The 21,047-nt window shown below is 26.7% G+C and overlaps 2 protein-coding genes across 2 annotated transcripts; one reads left to right on the plus strand and one right to left on the minus strand.

Moving 5' to 3' along the window:
* The first annotated feature begins 5,318 nt into the window (after positions 1-5,318).
* Positions 5,319-19,490, plus strand: LOC126899916 (uncharacterized). The gene is made up of 5 exons (XM_050675184.1): positions 5,319-5,387; positions 17,832-17,883; positions 18,396-18,490; positions 19,061-19,274; positions 19,344-19,490. The coding sequence occupies exons 2-5, from the start codon at positions 17,850-17,852 to the stop codon at positions 19,406-19,408; spliced, it is 408 nt and encodes a 135-aa protein (XP_050531141.1). The 5' UTR covers positions 5,319-5,387; positions 17,832-17,849; the 3' UTR covers positions 19,409-19,490.
* On the minus strand, positions 10,331-11,938 carry LOC126899917 (dynein light chain Tctex-type 1-like). The gene is made up of 3 exons (XM_050675185.1): positions 11,570-11,938; positions 11,208-11,373; positions 10,331-11,036 (listed from the first exon to the last, which is right to left on the minus strand). The coding sequence occupies exons 1-3, from the start codon at positions 11,588-11,590 to the stop codon at positions 10,888-10,890; spliced, it is 336 nt and encodes a 111-aa protein (XP_050531142.1). The 5' UTR covers positions 11,591-11,938; the 3' UTR covers positions 10,331-10,887.
* Positions 19,491-21,047: the final 1,557 nt, after the last annotated feature.

Below are 21,047 nucleotides of genomic sequence, written 5' to 3' on the forward strand. Positions count from 1 at the left end.
CTATGTTCTATATAACCATATGAACTTCTTGGTTTACATTTGTTTTGAAAGAAAAAAAATTAAATTCTGGCCTTAATTTAAAAAAAGAAAATTCGTTAGTAGTAAAAGAATTTAGATAGTTGTATTAATTATTCACACTAGCAATAAGAAATTATTATTTGTGTTATATTAATGAACATTCTATTTAGATATTTAATTTCAATTATTGTATTATAAGGTAATTGATAATTTATTCAATGTTAAATTATGCCAGTTAGTGTAATATTTCCACCAAATAAAGAAAAAAAGTTCTCGAAAAAAGTAGACGACATTGAGACGACCGTAGAAAAAGTCGCGTCTAACTCGGTGGTCCATAACATAGTTGATAAAAAAGGAAAAAAGGTGTCGAAAAAAAAAAAAAAAGAATGTAAGCCAATGATAAAGCCGAATAAACCAATTACTCAGAAAATAGTTAAGAAAGATCAAATAACGTCGTCTTTATACGCAGATGTAAAGCCGTTTGTACCATCGTACATAAAATCTGAACCAAAGCCATTTATTGATTCTCTTATTGCTATGGAGTATGCCAAAATTTGGCACGAAGAGTATAAAGTATACGAACAGGAAGTCATAAAACAAAAGTTAGTTAAGAAAAACAGAATAAAAAAACCAACGTTTAGTACTAAAAATAATCATTCACAGGATCTGCCTGACGTAAAACAATGTAGGAAAGGAGGAGGCGATGCACCGGTAGCTCCAAAATGTGTAAAACCCAAACTCGTATGGAAATAAATATTAGTACAGGTGTTAAACTGTGTATTCATAAGGAATCTTTTTAATTTAATTGCTATTAAATTTAATAATTATTATTTTAAATAATTTATTAATTCGAATTTTTTCATTATATTCAAACAAATTTATTTGTTTAAAAATTTTTAAAATCTAAATGCTATACTCGTACAAGACAACAAATAATGAAGTTTTCTGTAAACTGTTTTGGTGTATATTACTTTGATTCCGAGTGTAATTTCAGGTTTTTTCGATTAAATCAATTTTTTTAAATAGTTATTAACTAGTATTTAAGCATTTAATAAACAATCAAATCACAATAAAAAATTTTAATTATTTTATTTATTTTTAACTTTTCAAGTTTAATATGAAGAGTTGAAAAATTTGGGGCTTATCCGCTTAGTTAAGCTGTTTTATGTACCTTTACACTTGAATTTGCTAATTTGCATTTTCAAAAAAAAAAAAACTTGTAACTATTTTTAGGTTAAGACAAGGGTGTAATTGGATTTGGCGTAAAATGTCTGTAGTCCTATATAATTACTTTGTTATATTGTTAAAATTTTAAATACGGCTGAGAGTACAAAGAAAAAATGACAGTTGAAATTTATTATATTATATTTTAGTGATTAATAGTCTGTTTGTTTTCTGCAATCCAAATAAGAGCAAATGAAATAATGATTATTTTTGAAAATCAGGTCTTAATTATTATTCTAAAATCTAAAATTATTATTTAAAATCTAAAATTATTATTTTGAATCTGAATAAAAAACTTTAGAATGTTGATCATAAGATGTGCAAATACACATTTAATGCATTTCATCTCATCCACGCGTGTATTTGACTGATATATTCCGTGTGCTGCTTATAAAATAAATGGTAAAAATATTTTTTTCTTAACTATTGTTTTTCGATTTGTATTATGTTTTTTTTTATTATTTTCTAGTGAGGGTAACTCATCACTTTTTTATAGTGCACCGGATGGCAATTACGTGCTATTGAGCATTTCAAAACACACCCAAATTGCCAGTAGCAATTTATCATTAGTTACCATAGGTATTATAAATGTATAGACTTTTTGTTTTATTAAGTGGACTGGCATATGACAAGTGTCAGTCATCACGTGGTATTTCCTATAGTAAGGGTGGATTGCGCGTGCGTTTATACTAATGTTTCCATATTGAACCGGGATCGATTAATTATTATTATTTATCGTATACTATAAAAAGTGAGCATAGGAGTCATCTGGTCTGATTTGTTCCGGAGATAGGAACGCCACTAGTAGGGTAGGAATGCTCATGACGCATCCGTGGCCACTGAAGCGCAATTGCCGCACAATTAACGCTGACACGATACAGAACAATATCAGATAAAAAAAATATGCTCTTACATATTATTACACACTCCTCTCACAACTCAAATACACTTATTAATTGTCCGAGACCATATTTTCACTCATTCATTTCATCACTGTGTAAGTGGATATGAGGAAAAATTAAATCAAGTATACAGGGTGTGCATATGCGAATAACCTTAGGAAATAATATCCCAATGAATATTTTAATACCTCGAATAAAATTTATTAAGGTTGTTAAACGACTAATTTATTTTTAATGTAAAATTTTTGTAGTTTAAGTGTATCAATTTGTATACACTTATATATAATATGTATAGAATATGACTGTCGCCCAAGTGAAATGAAAAAATCCATAGAAATGTTGTTATTGTACGGAATGTTGAAACGTCATCATTCTTCAGTATATATTATTATTAAATAAAAGTACAAACGTTACTTAAAATCCGTCTTTTATATTAATGCCTTTTTGTGTCACCCTATAGAAAAACAGATAGCTAAAAGGGAAGTCGCTTTAGGTAGTTAATTGCATACAGATATTCCGACATTCACCCTCTCCATTTACAGATGTTAATCTCAATTTAGTTTTACATTTAAAAACAGCGTCAGCACCAGAAGCCGCAGCAGCACACAGCCCCTCGACCAATGTCCTTTTATCTACTGCTTAACTTTGTCCAATGGCCCTGTGAACAGATTTCAACAATGATAATTTGTGAGTGTGATGTTTGTGTGAAACCAATGAACTTAATACTCATTTCATATTTTTTGATAGGCACGACAAAAGCGGAACGTATTAAAAAATTACAATATGATCCTTTTAGGTACAGTATATTTACTTTTATAATTTTTTTTTAATACAACAGGAAAATTAAATCAATATTGGCAATATTCATTATTATTCTTTTATAATATTTATATGTTTTACAGGTTATGTTATTTTACAAAAAGACGATTATAATGTTTAGTAACGTCAAGAATTAGAAAATTCTTATTTTTGTTTTCTAAATTATTGTATTTTGCTACATTTATATCTTAAATTTAATAAAATTGGAACAATTTTAACTGGATACGCGCAGATAGGGAAGAGGCTTCTTTGGCTACTTAGCACTTCCTGAAATGACATTTGCACTCCCAAGCAGATTTCACCATTATATTAAAATTTTGTAGGAAATATAAAATAATTCCTCAGTATTGGACAAGTAATAACTATAATTTTAAATATTGTCTTTTAATATTGTGAATGTGCATAGTCATCGGAGTAGTATGTGTATTTTACTTAAAACATAGTAATATCTTTTGGATTCGATAATTATTCAAACCAAAAGATATTACGCAGGAAAAATACAGAAGTAGGAAAAAAAATGATGTACACAATGTTATACATTATTGTTTACTTATAAATAGATAAAAAGATGGTTGGGTATTCCATTTTTAGCGAAGCATGAAAAATTATTTTTTTTTCTTTGGAACTTAAGTATCCCTAAGAACATTATTGGCGCCTATAACTGTTAGTAGCATTTATAACAAAACTATTAATAACTGTTAACCTTAACCAGTATTTATAAATCTTTTGTGAAATAATAATAATAATAATATTAAAAACAACTATTTCTTCTTAAACACGATAGTGTTTTTCAATTTTGATAAAATAATAGTTATAATGCCAATTTAATAATACTGATTTGAAATATATAATTATTTTTAAAAAACTGCAAGATGTGTTAAAGATAAGTTTTACAAATTGGGTACAATCTAGTGAGGGTTTTGAGTTTAGAATAATTTTTTGTTTATTAAATTTTTTATGCTTCTATGATTTTTTTTCATCTGTAATTGTTGTATTTGTGTTTGAATAAAAATGTTTAAGTGGGTGGCCGCGTGTCTTGCCCTCATTGGTCACGTGTCAATAATATCGGAAGAACTACTATTACATCTACCACGGGAAAACTATTTAATGGCAAGCTACTTTATTGTAATGATTTATTAAACATATGTTTTGTTAAAGTAATAATATCGTGTTATTATGCTGATTTCGAGTACAATATCGGATTTATTTTTTATATCGATTTGAGTTTCCTTTATGGGCTTAATTATAAATCAATAAATTTTAAACACATTAATTTTAATCACTTCATGATTATTTTTAATTTAAAACAAATTTAACATTGGAGTTATTATAAAAACAGTTTGATGTTAGACATTTCCGTGTGTATATATAAATCCTAAAATATCACGTTGTGCATTTAAAAAATATTTTTGTTTGTTTTTTTTTTTTAATAATTTTGCGTCCAAACTTTAACATCTGCTCGTGACTGACACTATCTCTTTAGCAACTTAACAAAAAGATGAAATTTAAATAATATATGACATGCCTTTGTAGTATGTTAAATTAATTAAAATTCTCGCTATTAGAATTATCTTATTCTGTGATAAATAACTTAAAAAGTTATTTTTTCTATAGGTAGTAATGGGTACGTATATACTCACAATTATTAACGTTCTGGTAGTAATATATTTATATAAACGGTAAAATTTGATATCGATGTTAATTTTATACAGTTAAGTTTAGGCGGCAAAAAATCGCACAAATAAATTTTTAAATAATTTTGTTTTAAATATATTATATTTAAAACATTTAAAGAAAAACGTTAGATAAGTGATATGTTTAGATTGGACGAAGAAAGTAGACAAATCAAAGTATTTTAATGATACAATTACTTCTTTTATAAGAATTTTTAGTTTGTCGAGGTGGTGGTGTATGTTAACCGTTATCACTGTAGGTTGTTGATAGGTTTCATTACACGTAGAGCGCTAATAACGTGTAATTGACATCTAAAGTTATTAACAGCTACTTCACGGTAGTTAAAGGATTAATATTTATAATAGGTTTTTGGGATTATAGTTACGGTGTGCGGTAAAAATACCATATTATCAACGCATAATGGGCAAGTAATAGTGGTTAACGCGACACATAAAAAATCTCTATGTGTATAGAATTTTAGAAGAATCGTTTTTGAATAATATGACGTGTGTCGCGTGTGCCCGTCGTGAATAGTTTCGATAATTGCAAAAGGTGTTGCCGACGTTTTTGTTTAACATCCACTCGGTCGTGTGTGCGGGCACCGATTAGTTGCCAAATAATCGGTAAAAAACGTAGGAAGACAACACAATGCAACAAATCTATAACACTAATACTGTGTCAAATGGCGGTTTTGCACTTCGTACCGACATTGTATTGCAGCGCTTAGTGCAAAAAAGGATTCTGTCGCAGGTATACCATAAAGAGCAAAACGATTTTCTGTTAAACGTTCAAGGGGTTGGAATGAAGTCCACGTGTAAGGGTTAGGAAACGGCAGCAGCACTCGCTGTGGTACGCGTCACAATGTACAAGGGATGAGCGTTTTTGAATTATGGTTTTTCGGTCCCTTTTTATTTTTTAGCCCCGGGTGACTGAGAACGGGTTACACTTATGTAAAATGAATACAATAAAATATAAATTAATACCTGTGTGCACCGCTTATGTTCTTGTAGGAAAAACAGTTATATTTTTGTAAATACCGATTAAAAATAATGTGATTGTATTGTAGTGAAATGTTATGTCACACCTATGTAAGTAAGAGATGACTACTTTTGCGGCACAAGAATAATGTGTTTCGGTAAAAAAGTGTATAATGTTTTCTTTAATTTGTTTAGAGTTTATTATGCGACAGTGTATAATAGCAATAACAATAATAATATTATTATTATTGCTGTTCTCCATGTCTGTAGAATAAAATAAAATACTTTTTCTAAGAAAAATGTTTGATTTATGACGTGTTAGTGGTTATGAATTTCAATATGAACGAAGACCACAATAAATAACTTACTTATTTCTTTTTTATTGATTATTGTTATTACTAGAGTTAATGTTGTGGATTTTATTACTATTGTGCGGTTCAAAACTTCATTTTTGTACATCTTACCGATTTTGGTTGTATTTTATTTTCCCCTACAAAAATAATTAGCTAAATTTTTAACACATATAAAAAAATATTTAAATAACTTGTTGAAAGCCAAGTTTAATGATGATTTTTTTACCTATTAAGTAAAGATATAGTAAGTGAAGAAACTTAATAAAATTAAAAAAAAATTTTCTTTTCTGAATATTTAATATTATTGAATACAAGAGTGAATCTAAAATGTTTTGGGTATGTTAAAAAAATGTTTTGTTTGTATGAAACGTATTTGAGTTTTTTGATCTGATTTTTTATTTTTTCCGTAGAGTAAACTTTCCCACTAAATCCTCCCCTGATTAAATGTTAATTTTGTTGACATTTTCACTTCGTAAGCAAACTTAATGGAAATTAAGTTAAGAACATTTCCAGGGCATTAAAGTCATTGATTATTTTTAAGTTAAAAGTTGCCAAAAATAGTGCGGTATAAAAGAATTTATTCTCTCAAAAGTTCTATTTAAATCCGTCTAAAATTGATTTTAAGAATAAAAAATATTTATTGGTATGAACAAATATTTCCCATACAGTCAAATATCTCCAATTAATTAATAATGTATCATAATTCTTTTGTATCTTGTGAACAATACTTCAAAAGTACCTATAGGGAAGCATGTGAATTATTTTTGGTTGGGTATACTTTATAGTGATTTCTTCTAAACCGTTGTCTCATTTTAAACAAAAGAACTATTAATATTAAACTCTCATTGGGAACATAATAATATCGTTTGTATAATTGAAGTGGGTTTATGAGATAATAGTTACCATTAATACATTGCAAAATCTTTTGTTGGTTTTTAAGGACCTATTGACACGATTTTTACTATACAATATTGAGTATCTATATAAGAGCATTAAACGTACGAAAATGTTTATAGAAAAGTACTATTGTTATTTTAAATGTTCAAAACAATGAATTTTATATTGACAAAGACATGGGCATATGATCAACGTAGGTAAATTAATCAGTTAAAAATTAGACCAGTCAAATTTGATAATTTCCTATAATTCATGTAGCATTTTGAACTTTTATATGATTTGTAACATTAGTAGTTTTAAATTATAATTTATTTATAATGTTAATAACTTATTTATTTTAAATTTAAACCGTATCATTTATTGATATTCAAGCAGTCAGAGACTACATGAAATATACATCAACTGAGTTAAAACATTAAGTCATTAAGCAGAAAATGTACAAGAGAGTAATTTAAGGGCAAATCCATTTACATAAAATTTAATGACTAAAAATAGGTTCCCTTAATTGTTATAAAGCTAAAACACTGATTAAGACTTTTTTTGGTGATTTGCAGTGATGATATAAAAAAATATCTGATAGTTTATAAACTGTACTCTTGATAATTCGTATTATTATTTTTTATACTAATAATAATTATTGATAATATACTCAAATATAACTTATCGGAATAATTATAATTTACATTGTAAACCGTTTAGTTAAATTTATGGGATATTCAAAATCAAACATTTTAAGTAAAATAACTTTTATTATATTAAAATTTCAAAGTATAAAATTGAAGTATTGAATAAAAAAAAATTTTATTTTTGGCTAAATCTCGATTGCAATTTTACTTTCGTCAATAATATTTGCTACGCCATAATAGAATAACAGTAAACATAATACTATGAAAAAATCAAAAAAATCTAAAATCGATCAAATTATTAAAGAACATTCTTTTTCACTTAACTTAGTTATTTGACAATAATAATTAATTTTTTTCAGCCATAAATTTTTCGTCAGATTCAAATTGAGGGGGGCCAAAATAATAATTTTGCTCCCTCGTATTTTGACCAAAAGGCAACTCCCCCCTGCTCACCGGTTTCGACGCCGTTGTTGTAACTTTTTGGATGTACACCGATTTTTAAGATGTCAGCTTTTCCTTTAAGCAACTATTACACACCTGTCACTTTGTTTGGAATTATAATTTATTTGATATATATATCATGGTGTTGTTTACATTGTATGTACACTCTAAATATCAGTTGTTCTTTTTATGTCGTTTGCAACCCTAATGCGAAGTCTCTGCGGAGATGTTTCGTTGGTGTGTCGGGTTGTTAAAGCAGCCAAGTCGTGTCCGGACGACGATCACATTGTTGTGGCGTGTGCTTTGCTACATTGCTCTGCGGTGGTCTCGATTGGAATAGGCAATAAATTTAGTAGCGTACAAGACCGGCAGTGGTGATGACTAGGCCGCGTACCGTTTACTGCGGCGGCGATGAGGGCGGGATGTCACGTGCTACCTGCCGTGCCCGCATCGTTCCGTGTAGTTAAGACAGCAGCTGAGTTTTCACCTGTGTGTTTTGACTTTGGCCCACAACTGCAGCTTGGCTACTCTACAGTCTATACAAGTTGCTAATAAGTAATAACAATAAAAACGTCCACGTTGACCGTGGCGGCGCTTGAAAAACATACATTGGTGCCAGACACTTCAAACTAAAACTATAACATGTAATGCATGTGTATATAATTTTGATGTACATACCGATATGTGTGTAGTTTATAATAGAGTTTATAGTTTAACGATTAAACATAAAGTTATAACTGGAGTTCGATTAAAAAATTTGTCAATTTATTCCATGCCATTAGAGGCGATACTATGAGAGTGCTAAAGGTGCTGCAACGTCTCTAAGAATCTACTGAATTTTTTTTCTGCGTTACATAAAAATATTTTGTAAGGCAAGAGAATTAAATTTCATTTTAATTAGTACCTAAATAGTTCATTCTAGTTGTGCCTTTGCATTTCATATAAATTTATTGAAATACAAATTGAGACAATAATTGAAAAATACGGTTGCAATGAAATCGTGTAAAGATAAAATAATAAATCTGAAACGCAATTGGCCTACTGTCAATAATACTCGCGGTTAAAACTTGTCAGGGCCTTGAAAAAAACGAGACAATTTTTATTTCTCTGACAGTGTTCTTATTTATATTCACAAAAGTGCGGTACACTTGGAATGAGTGATTATTATAAAACACACGGCACGTGTGCCCCGAAAATAATAGATAGTCACATTGAGCTGGACAGAAACTCTTTGCGATGTTATTGTCACAATTTTTTACTCAGATATATATTATTATACTTTTGCTGCAAATTGTAGCACGCATAACAATGGTCGGCGGACTTAATTATCATAAGTTTATGAGGGTATGGCACACGCTATCACACCTGTTTTCATGCATACACTCGGCACGCTTATTCGAACACATATCCCTCTAATCCATCTATCGACAAAGCAATAATATAATGTTCACTTTTTTAATTTATTACAATGTAATATTCTTGGTCGTAAACTATACTCTCTGTTAAAATTTTAACAATTTTTTATAATCCAATAGTTGGGATAACAGACAGATACATTTCGCTGAGGTTAATTCGTTTTTTCATATTTTGTGAGTAATAGTCGAAATAGAAAATTGTCCATATGCGTAAATGATCTTTTTCAAACCCTTCATGTACTTAGGTTTTTTTAATTAATTTACACAAAGAGTACGCCATAAGAAGACTTATTGTACTCAGGATACTTCATTAAAATTTCATTAGGCTCATTTATTTTTAATAAATGTTATAGTAGTTTTAAAATGCAGAAATATTTAAAAATACCATATTTTATTATAGCGTAATTTTAAGATATTTTTTTACATTTCTAAAATTGAGGTTTTTTCAATTTTTGATGTTAGATTAAAATCGGGTTTTTTGGCATCTTAATCTTTAAAATCGGTTCTATGAGAGCTGAGAATTTTTTCATGGACAGACCTAAAAAACGTACACCATCACAAATCTTTTTGTAATTTTATTTTAATGACTTAAATTTTTTTGAGTTCATTAAGAGCTACAATAGCCTTTCCAAAAATAGGAGTTTTTTTAACTATGGATACTCCGAGACAGGGTAGTCCGTCGCCGGAGAGAGGGATGGCAATAATTACAATACATTAAAATGGAAACTTAATATTTAAATTCATATATTTTATTAAGCTATTGCTCGAACTCTATTGTTCATTTTTTCGTAAACATTCATTGATGAATAAGTATTTTAAGATTTATTTAAAATAAATATGTTAAAGTAATATTTAAATATGATGATTAACAAAGGGTTAGCTTGTAATAATAATCTTAACATTTTTATTTCTCAATTTCTGCATACAAGATTTTATAAATATAAGGGTAAATTTTGACAAAAATGTTATATTCGTGTACGATTTTTCAATATATTATGTCAAACTTAAATTGTGTGTAAAATACAACAACAAGGATAGACTTTAAGGGTAACTTTTGAATGTTAAATGGAAACCTACCATTACTATTTTACTATAATAAAGAATATTTTAAATGAAATTTTGATTGGTCGACAATCAGTATTTTTTATTACTTTATGAATTATTATAATATTTAATTAAAGGTTTATGCAGCGTAGAACAATTCTTATCTATGCGTCGCCTAATACTACCTCGCTTCTCGTCTTTTTTAAATCTTAAGATGCAAATTATCGACTATTCTTCACATAGTATTAAAAAAAATAATAGTACGTATCTGTTTAACTTTCAGAAGTTATCAATCCATTCTACCATTAGAAATCATTTTTTCTTACAATAAATTTGATATTTACAATGATATATTAAATTTTTATAAAAATATCGTTATCTAAAAAAATAATGGGGTGTAGTATATACTTAATAAATTACACAGTTTAGTTGTTCTTTATACATTTTAAGCTTGAATTAAGGACAATTTTTTTATTATAGCTAATAAAAAATAATGTTTAAATTGCTAGTCCAAAAACTGATACTATGATATACATAGTTTTATTTTCCCATCTTACTGTACAACTGCCATCTGTTAAATTATCCCAGTAGCAGGAACCGACTGAATGAAATCTAACTCCATTTTTCTGCATTATGGCACACGTTACTAAAAATTATTTTTTTTTTTATAAAAGCATAACAATCACTATCAGTTATTATGGGATTAAATTAAAATTAAAACGGCACATTGAGTTGCATAAAACCAAAATTTGAAACTAACAAATAGAAAATATTTATTACTGCTATGAATATTGTTTAGTTATCATATTATTCTAACCAATGTATTTGAAAGGTTTTGCAAGTTTACAAAGCTTTGTCAGACAATTTTCCACAACTGAATTTGTCCATTTATTAACCACGTTTTGATTGTATGACTCACTGCCAATTACATATTCAATAGAATCTTTAATGATATCACCCACTTCATCAACTACAAAGAGTGTCTGAAATAAAAGTATACACAATTATATGTTATTTAATTAAACATTTTATTTTGTCGTGTAAACATTACTGTAGTATAAATATTTCTATAATATAACATGACATTTTATATTTTACATGTCATCTAAATTGTATATTTATTATTTGAAAATGTTCTCGATCTATTAAACAATTTTATGCTAGTAATAAAAATATTACCTCTTCACTAGCAACTGTCATTTTAATGTCGTCAAAGAAAACTTAACTAAGTGTATTGAGTCAGTATAAAGACACGAAATATTTTAATTAATATCATAATTTTACTTAAATAAATGATAAATTAAAAATGTTACGTTGTTGAATTATCATGTGTAAATCTGACGAGATGTACACAGCTAGTACTTTATAATTATAATCTGTAACTTCCACCAACCGTTCACGTAACAAGACAGCCAACTATAGATAACAAGATAAACATTTTATATTTGTTGAGCAAAATATTTGTATTCTAATAAAATGATAATAATTTCGTTGACAATAATAATATAAAGAAACCCTAGCAACTTTAATGTCCATAGTGAATTTTTTTTACACATTTATTTATTTGTCAAAGTGTTTTCTCAGTTTGTCAAAATTTAAATAATTTTTGTATGAGTATTCTTAAATATTATAGTAGGTGATAATAAATTATACTTATAATATCGGTTTACTCTTTAAATACTGATAATTCTAAATTATTTCATTTTTATATTTAATAATATCATAGTATTTAATTAAATAATACTAAATATGTGATCATATATTAATACATTTACACAATGGAAACTAGAATAAATGTTCAATATCTGTTTTTTTAGAGATTTTTTTAGCTTAAAACTATAGCTTGATCACGTTTTAACCTGAATAAAGTAATAAAACACAAAAAATTAAAACTAGTCACATCTTTAAAAACTATAAATCATGTCATAAACTGTTTATTCATTTTATATTGTTTTGACCAAAGACATAAATTGACCTATCGGTATGATATTGTGTCAAGTCATTTCCAAAGTACTAAATTTTGGTCTTCATTCAAAAATCTTACAAATTTTGAAATGAGTCTAAAATAAGATATTCGATTCACGTGTCCGACAAAATACAATAGATGTCACATGGCTAATTTTTTTTATAATAGAACAATTTAATAATCATATTTTAATTTATATTTATGTAAGTATTAAAATAGTTAAACAAATTCTGTGATAAAAATATTTAACCAGTCGATATTTTTGGTAACTTTGTAATCTACATTTTTTCAAGGTCTCATTGGCCATCCATCATTCACATGTATGAGTAATATGAAATTTTTTTATAATCATTAATTATTTTAACGATAATTAGTAGGATCAACAGGAAAGAAGTATTTATAATTTTAATAATAACTTAAGAAATTAATAAGTTCACGTAAAAAACAAGTATTTCCATTTATTTAAAAATGTTTGTTTTATGAACACTCTGACTTTTTATTTTTTGGGGATATATTTTTCTCACTGTGATTTCTAATTTTCCAAATAAAATTACTCTTGCGTCTAAGGGTGTAATCAGAAATTAATAGTGTAGGAGTGGCATAAACAATATTTTTCTATTGAAAAGTTGTTACAAAAAGTATTGTGACTATTTTATACTCATTTCAAGCTGATAATGAGCAAAAAAAAAAAAAGTCAACAAATATTTTATATTAGCATATCATGGTCAATCGGGAAGTTCATATCCCTTGTGACCCAACCCTAATCATAGGCTACTGAATGTTTGAGTGAATCTAAAAACTAGACTTGGTTTGGGGTAATTAAACGACCGAAATGATTGCATTTACATTTACAATTTCATAAAATTTAGAAAAATAACGGGTTCATGTATTTTACAAACGTCAATTAGTTTATCAATATGCTTTTTTTTATTTGCATTTTTTGACAACGATTAACACCCGCATAAATATTTATTTTACTTTCAAAAAAACAATATTGTACCTATTGTAAATTTAGAAATTAATTAACTGCTATTATAGACTCTAGATACTATGTTTATTGGTCAAAATGTATGTACAATGAGATAATACCTTTAATTTATTGCGTTCGTCTTACTCAGCGAACTGTGTTAATTTCGGTGTTAGATTTTGAAATTACAGAACGATGCATTACAATATCAGTTAGGTTCCCTTATATTTTAAAAACGACCTTATTTATTTGTTAAATTTTTTAATAAAATGTAAATATCTCAAAATTAGTTTTAAACAATATTGGAATTAGATAACAAAAATCCATCTAGATCAATATAAATAATATTAATAATTTTTTTATTGGTTTCATAATAATAAAAAGTAATGAATGAAGAGATGACGAGTGATTTCTCTGTCTCACCCCTTTCAATTTTCGAAATAATGGTCCAAAAGTTATTATCGACCAGTTAGATTATTAGCTAATAAATAAGCTAGTTAATTATATATGTTCCCATTTGAAGAATTAAAGTTGTAAACCTTACGAGGTGTAAGGGATGAACATAAAAAATACTTCATTACTGATATTTTGAGAAAAATATGTAACTATAAGAAACAAATAAAAATATTAATATTATTTTTATTTTTTGAATAATTAAGCGATTTATGATAAATTAATTATCCTGTACAGTTGTAACCAAAAAGAGAAATTTATGATCAATATGAGAAAAGTATTAATTTTTATTTGGCTGCTAGTAAACAAATAGACACAGATATATTAGTTAGATGATTTGAACTAAGCTCTTCTAAACTTATAAATATAGAGAGAGTGAAAATATTATTTTTACCGACTGAATTATTTATAACAGAAGCGTATAACAAGTCTATAGCAAAGTAAGCCTAGTCCATACTAATGATGATAAATTATATTGCATAATTCGCCAGTGTCGCAGTGTTGTACATCAAATATTTTTGATGTGACATTATTCACGTCACCGAGTTTTTTTTATACAAACGACAATTATAATCATTAATTTTTATACTTGACGCATTAGTATCATACATTATCAAGCTATTATAACCCGATTCTTAAGATAAATTTTCTATTCATTATAGAAAGATTATTAGTGTGCTAAGGGTTTTTTACTTTTAAAAGTATTTTTGTGAATAATCTTCTGAAGTAGTAGTTAGTTCTAATTAACAGTATGTAGTAATAATTAAATTATATCAATCTACATGTGATAAAAATCATACTAATTTTGATTATTCACGCCAAATTAATATTTTATGTTAGACTTCAATTGCCGTTTACATATGGAAGACAAGGCGTTTGAACAAGGTTTTTTATCAGTTTATTGTATGTAACATAAACTTTAATTTAACATATGTTTGAAGTTCGGAGTATTTCTGACACATTTTCAAAAGTTAAGTTAAAAAGAATAATTTTTTATGTAAAATTTATTTTTAATCGCCCTTGTGGGTGTTCAAGAATCAAAATTTGAAAAATATACCAAATAAAAGGTAAATACCTATATTATTTAAAAAAAAAATCGTTTTGATTGATTTATTTTTAGTTTTAAACGTCTTAAGTAAAAATTTAAAAAAAGTAGTAATTTACTGTTTTTAAAAATAATAATTTTTTTGGTGGATTTTCCCCATTTATAGTGGGTGAGGAAATTTTTTTCAATTTTTAATGTCAATATCTTTAACAAGATACGATTTGTGATCGTATGATCATTGAAAAAAATTAGTCCAGTGAGAGCTGATAAAAAGAATATAAATAAATAATGAATAAAATAAACACACATGGTAAAATTAATACATTCTTAGCTTTGCGGCGAAGCTAAAAATTAAAAACATCCGTTTCCTTATATATTATTATCAGTAATACAATTATTTATGACTAAAAATATGTATAAATATTATAGACAATAATCCCGATTTTATTGTATGTATATGTGTACAAAACCGAACATAAAATAAAAATATCACCTCTTTTGAAAAAACCTTGTTTAGATATTGTTAAAAGACCTCCAATTTATTAAAATTTACATTAGGACTAAAGTAACTAGAGGGAACGTAACTGATATTACAAATACTGATAGCGTTAAAAAATAATTTTTTTGTATTTGGAGTTAAAGAATAGTTTTTTGTATTTACTATACATATTCTTTCCAGAAGATTTTGAATATTTGAGAAACACATAGAAGAGAAAATGTATGATAGTAAAAAAACGTATTTTTAGTCTGTAGGCTACATAACTATGTGTATCACATTTGATATTTTACATATCGATTTTTTCTAAGCTATTGTAATCTTAAATTAACAATATTAATAAAAGTATAATATAAATACTTAGCACAACTATAATACATAATTTGTATTGTTAATAAATATCAGTCATCATATAGTGGCTTTCAATAATAAATTAAGTATTATTTAATCGTTATAACATTGTATTTTTTTTATACTATTAGATTTATTTATTTACTATGAGACATAATGTATCATTACACAGTTTCATTGTATTCAACAATCGGTGGTGTATTACTTCCGATTCGTTTGTTTAGCCAATGGTCTGTAATAATAAACTAAATTGAACATTACCTAGTATCTTTCAATTGAGCCATCCACGGGGTTCCTATATTATATTTTTGTAACGTTTTGTCTGTCGATTAAAATCTCGACATTTTATGGAGTCAAATTAAAAAAACAAACTATTTTTAACGGATATATTAATAACATATAATGTTCATGATTCGAACAAAGGTAGTTGATATATTTAATTGAATATAGTTTTTATATTTAAATAATCAAGGAACCGTCTCAAACGAGTTACCCTTACTTACTAAATGATTTTGTTTTGCTGAAGGATAGTTTAGTTCATTTAGTTTCTACTTGAAGAATTATGAATTGTTCAAAAATGATTGCTTCTTGTTTTACTAAATCTAGATCATTTTATTAACACGCCTATTTTAGTTTCACCTGTATGTATGTATTTATGTATATATATATATATATATATATATGTTTGTAACTCTCNTAATTATATATTAACACGCTTTATTCTAATTAAGAGATATAAAGTATTCATTCCGATTACGAGGGATGATTTCCGTATCGTCATANGCGTTATCGCATATTCCGTTGTCTACGGCCTTGAGACTAAACTGTCTTAACGCATTCACCCCATCCCACGCCTAGCTCAACACTCGACGGCAACACTATTCCTGTATACATTTATTTTTGGTTATCGTACCCCTACACGCGTGCTTGTCATCAATATTATATTTATATAAACAAATTTTTATTTTGACTGACCAATACCATCCGCGTGCCNTTCCACGTTCCGGGAATGAGTAATTTGCGCGCCTGCTGCTTTCCTTGGATGTGTTAGCCGCTTCTCTGACTCCTTCTCCGGAATCGAACTCTGATTCCCGTTACCCGTAACAACCAAGATATTGGTAACTATGATTAAGTAACTACAATCATAACATGAAACTAAAAAGTGAAAAATAATTTTTAACTTTTTAGTTCGATGTGCTTTAAAAGCATGTTTTTTAGTTTTTTTTAACTATATTTATAGTTGATGTTACACTCTATTCACTTTGATAGGTTGGTATTTTTTTTATTGAGACCCGTCACTTAAAAACGGTAAATAAGCATAGTAATAAAAATTCTTGCTCTTTAAACTGAAATAGGGACGGGTGGTAAATCTTCACATCACTGCTATCCTGCTTAAAAAATCAATTATTTTAAGTTCACAATGAAGCATGTTGATTACAACGAATATCTAATGATTTTCGTTTTAAGTTTAATATACATATATTTTTAAGATTGGCTTTAATACTTATAGCTGTTGTTTAGTAACATTAATCATGCGGAAATAATATTGAAAATCAAATTGTTTATAGCATTGGAATAAATTTATTACTATCATTTCATGAACTAACTTGTTTTAATCATTGCTGTAAAATCGTAAATATGTGTTATAAGTGCATTCCATTCTGTGGGGAAGACAAACAATTGGGAATACCAGTTAAAAAATGGCTATACTATAGTGTATTCATATATGCGGTAAATTGCAATATTATTGTATTTATTATTTAATAGATTGTGAAGTCTTAGCAAAATTTTATATTTAATTTAAATTAGAATTTGGAATCAAAACCTATTTTTTCTACGTGACAAACATTAACCTTTTTTTTTTTATGTTTTTTTAATATAATTGAACGAATGTACATGTACATTTATATGAATATCAAATATTTTTCTTTACTGAAATTTTTAAATATGTTGCTGAATATCTGATAACTTTTAACATGTATCAAAGCTTTTAAAAATGATTATATGGTTGAAAAATGATTAGTGTTAATCGATCAATAGTATTTGTAGAATACTATAGAACAGAGTGTTTTATATTGTGCGTTATTTTTGAACTGGGTGACAGTTTTAAAATATTTTGTAGGAATCAATGTTCTGATTAGTTACCAACTATTTTTGTTTTAGGTTTTTCTAGCGATTCATATGATTGCAATGGTATATTGTTTAGCGTCTAGAGGTAAGTAATAATATGTTTAGATAAGTTTCAAATTATGATTATAAGGCCCGACGTGCAAAGACCTTTTATTTATTCATTTAATTTAAATAATAGTTTTGGCTTTTTTGGTTACTAGTCGCAAGTTTGCATGATATTTACTATTTAAATTTTATATAAAGTAAAAAAAAAATTAAGTAGATATGTTTCTTGTAGATTTGAAATTAAATATCCCTTAATTGTATTCTTTAAAAATTTCTTTTCGAATATATGGCATGTGATTAAAATGTCTTTGAATAGTACACTATAATGTTATACTGAATGTATAATTGATAATTTCGAAGAATTTGTAGATTGCGATAATCATATTTATGTTAAACTAAAATTTTTTATGTATTGTATAAGTTTATTAAAGGTCGTTGTGCGAATGCATCATATCCTAACCAATCCGTTACTGAATGTCTATGTCAAAATATGCATGAACAATTCTTTCTAAATATAGTTTTCGAATGTATTTAATTCTTTGTATTTTATAGATTTTGCTGTAAACATGAGTCTCATAAACGTGGGCTTAGAGATCTTCAATGTATTTTTCACATTTTACTTTTTACATTATGAATACTGGAAAAGGGTAAGTGATGTTCTATAAAATATTAACATTACTTAATGTACGGGAGACTGGGGTTTCCGTTGATCAATTATTTATTAAGGAAGTTTGAAAAATTTATTTAGTGCCATTTAATTTATCTTGTTTTCAAGTTGTCCTTGACAAAATGTTGAACATTTAAGATAAAATTTCAGTTATTTAAAAAGAAAATTGTAATTTTGAGGTAAAAAAGTAAATTTTAAGTTTTTTTGGAAATGATAAGTTAGTTAACACAATAATTTGTTTCGGATTTAACTTGTAAATCGTTAAAAGCCTTATTTTTTAATATTTGTCTCCAATAAGAAAAAATAATTGTTTATATTTTTTGAAGAATTCTAATATATAATGGAGTGCTCATACACCAGCACGACTTAATATGTTATTTTAAATTGTGTACAACAGTATGATCTGTTTACGTAGCAATTGCTAGGTAGGTGTAATTTTTTGTATTGAATTCGTTCAATATTACCAAATATTCCTTCTTTAGAAAATAATAATTTTATTTAAATATGATTTTAATTATATAACAATTAATATTTATAATAATTTTATTAGGGTGTCAAGGTAAATGGAACAAACGTATCTGGAGGAAACTTCACGGATTTATTTTTAATTTACTTAATTTTTGAAGTCATATATTTTATCTTAATTGATGGATTCAGATATATGCCAGATAGATTTAATGAAGTAGTTGATCGAACAGCAACAAAGAATTTGTACCTATGTTTGTATGATTTTCATCTAGAGTATTTTGATCACTTTATACACAGTATGTAACTATTTAAATTTTCCACATATTTTTTACTATTATAATTCTAAAGTTATTTTATGTTTTTAGTTATCATGTTTATCATGTATATTTGGATGTGGTTTGCACTAAATATAAAATTGAAGCATGGATAATTATTGAACTGTGGCAATATTTTGATTATCGATTAAACTTCGATAAATCACACAAATCTAACGAACTTTTAATGATTTAATAAATCACAGACTTATTTCAATAATTTCATTTTATTTAATTTAATTATTATTTATTTATTTATTAAAATATTTTGAAGATCAATTACATGAAATTCCGGAAATTTTTTCGAAAACTTATTTTGCAGTTTCGAACTAGATTTTTTGTAAACAATTTTTTATGATTGAGCTCATCTACTTTATCTTCTAATTATTTATTATTATTTACTTCAATCTATATTTTAATATCATGTAACTATATCGTCGTTGATATGTAATAATTAAGTAAGGTGACAGAATGGGATTCTCTAACATCGCGTCTTCATACCACTAGTCTTCTAGCATTAGCGTGTCCTCGCATCGTCAACCGTTTTCCTTTCTACGACGAATACCCGTCATTTTTTTCATATTTTTCAAATTGGTCTTTACACTTTTTTCTCTTATGTTTAAAACTTATTAATCGTTCGATTACAATTTTTGATTAATTTTATTTCCGATTCCTTAGCCAAGTCTTACCACTATTCGTTTGGTTAGTCTTGCGCTCATATTTGTATTTTTTGTCACTGATTAAGTAGTTTATGAAAATTGCTTTCAATTTATGTAGTATTTCTACATTTATAATTATTCGTCGCCATCTTATATTCACTATCTCATCATCTAGTCAATGTTCTTGTTTTTACTCAAAATCAAATAATTCAGCTCAGCCTCTCTTTATTTTTTGTATCCAGCATAAAAATAAGAATTTTAAACATATTTATATATTGCTAAACAGCTTTAATATATTATCATACATTTATAGTCATTAAACCAGGTGTACCTATTTTGATTCTCTCATCTTCTTTCTCCATTCTTTCAAATATGAACAACTCATCACATTAGTAGCAGGCAATCTTTTTAATATTAGAGTTACACGTTACAGTCCTGAACTCTAATATTTTATACAATCGTGATTTAAAAAAAATTAAAATTCGTATGTTATTGCAGTAACATGTGTTTCTGCTGTAAAAATAGTCAAATTTTCATGCATATATTAGAAATAGAAATATTTCAATTTATTTGTAAAAATAAATTTATATCATTCTATATATTATTTTAAATAATTATAAAGTGTAATAGCTTTTTAGAAACGCTTTAAAGCTAAACAGGTTTTACTCTGTCATGTTTTTTTGTGTTTATATGCAATATCATCTTCGTTGATACTGGACCAATTTTATCAACTATAAATCGAAAAATTATAAAACGTATCTAGTTTAAATTTCAGAATCATAATTTCTTCTAATTTCAATAATAAAGGGAAAAAACTGTTATAAAACAGTCAATGTTGATATTGTTAGTTTTCACTTTATATCGAAATATATTTTGAAAAGTAGACAGATTATTCCGAAATTATTATTAATGATACTTTAATTTACTTATTAATCTTTTCGAAGACATATTTTTGTAGTTATTAGCTAACGTAACATGTGCACTTAAAAATCATATCAATATTATTTTCTTTTCAATTTTTAATAATATTACTAATAACCTGTCTTTTTTAAGAAAATTACATCAAATTAATGTTGATACAATCCACTTTAATATA

This window comes from Daktulosphaira vitifoliae, unplaced genomic scaffold (assembly GCF_025091365.1).
Source record: "Daktulosphaira vitifoliae isolate Bord-2020 unplaced genomic scaffold, ASM2509136v1 Scaffold_2, whole genome shotgun sequence".
Classification (NCBI taxonomy): domain Eukaryota; kingdom Metazoa; phylum Arthropoda; class Insecta; order Hemiptera; family Phylloxeridae; genus Daktulosphaira; species Daktulosphaira vitifoliae.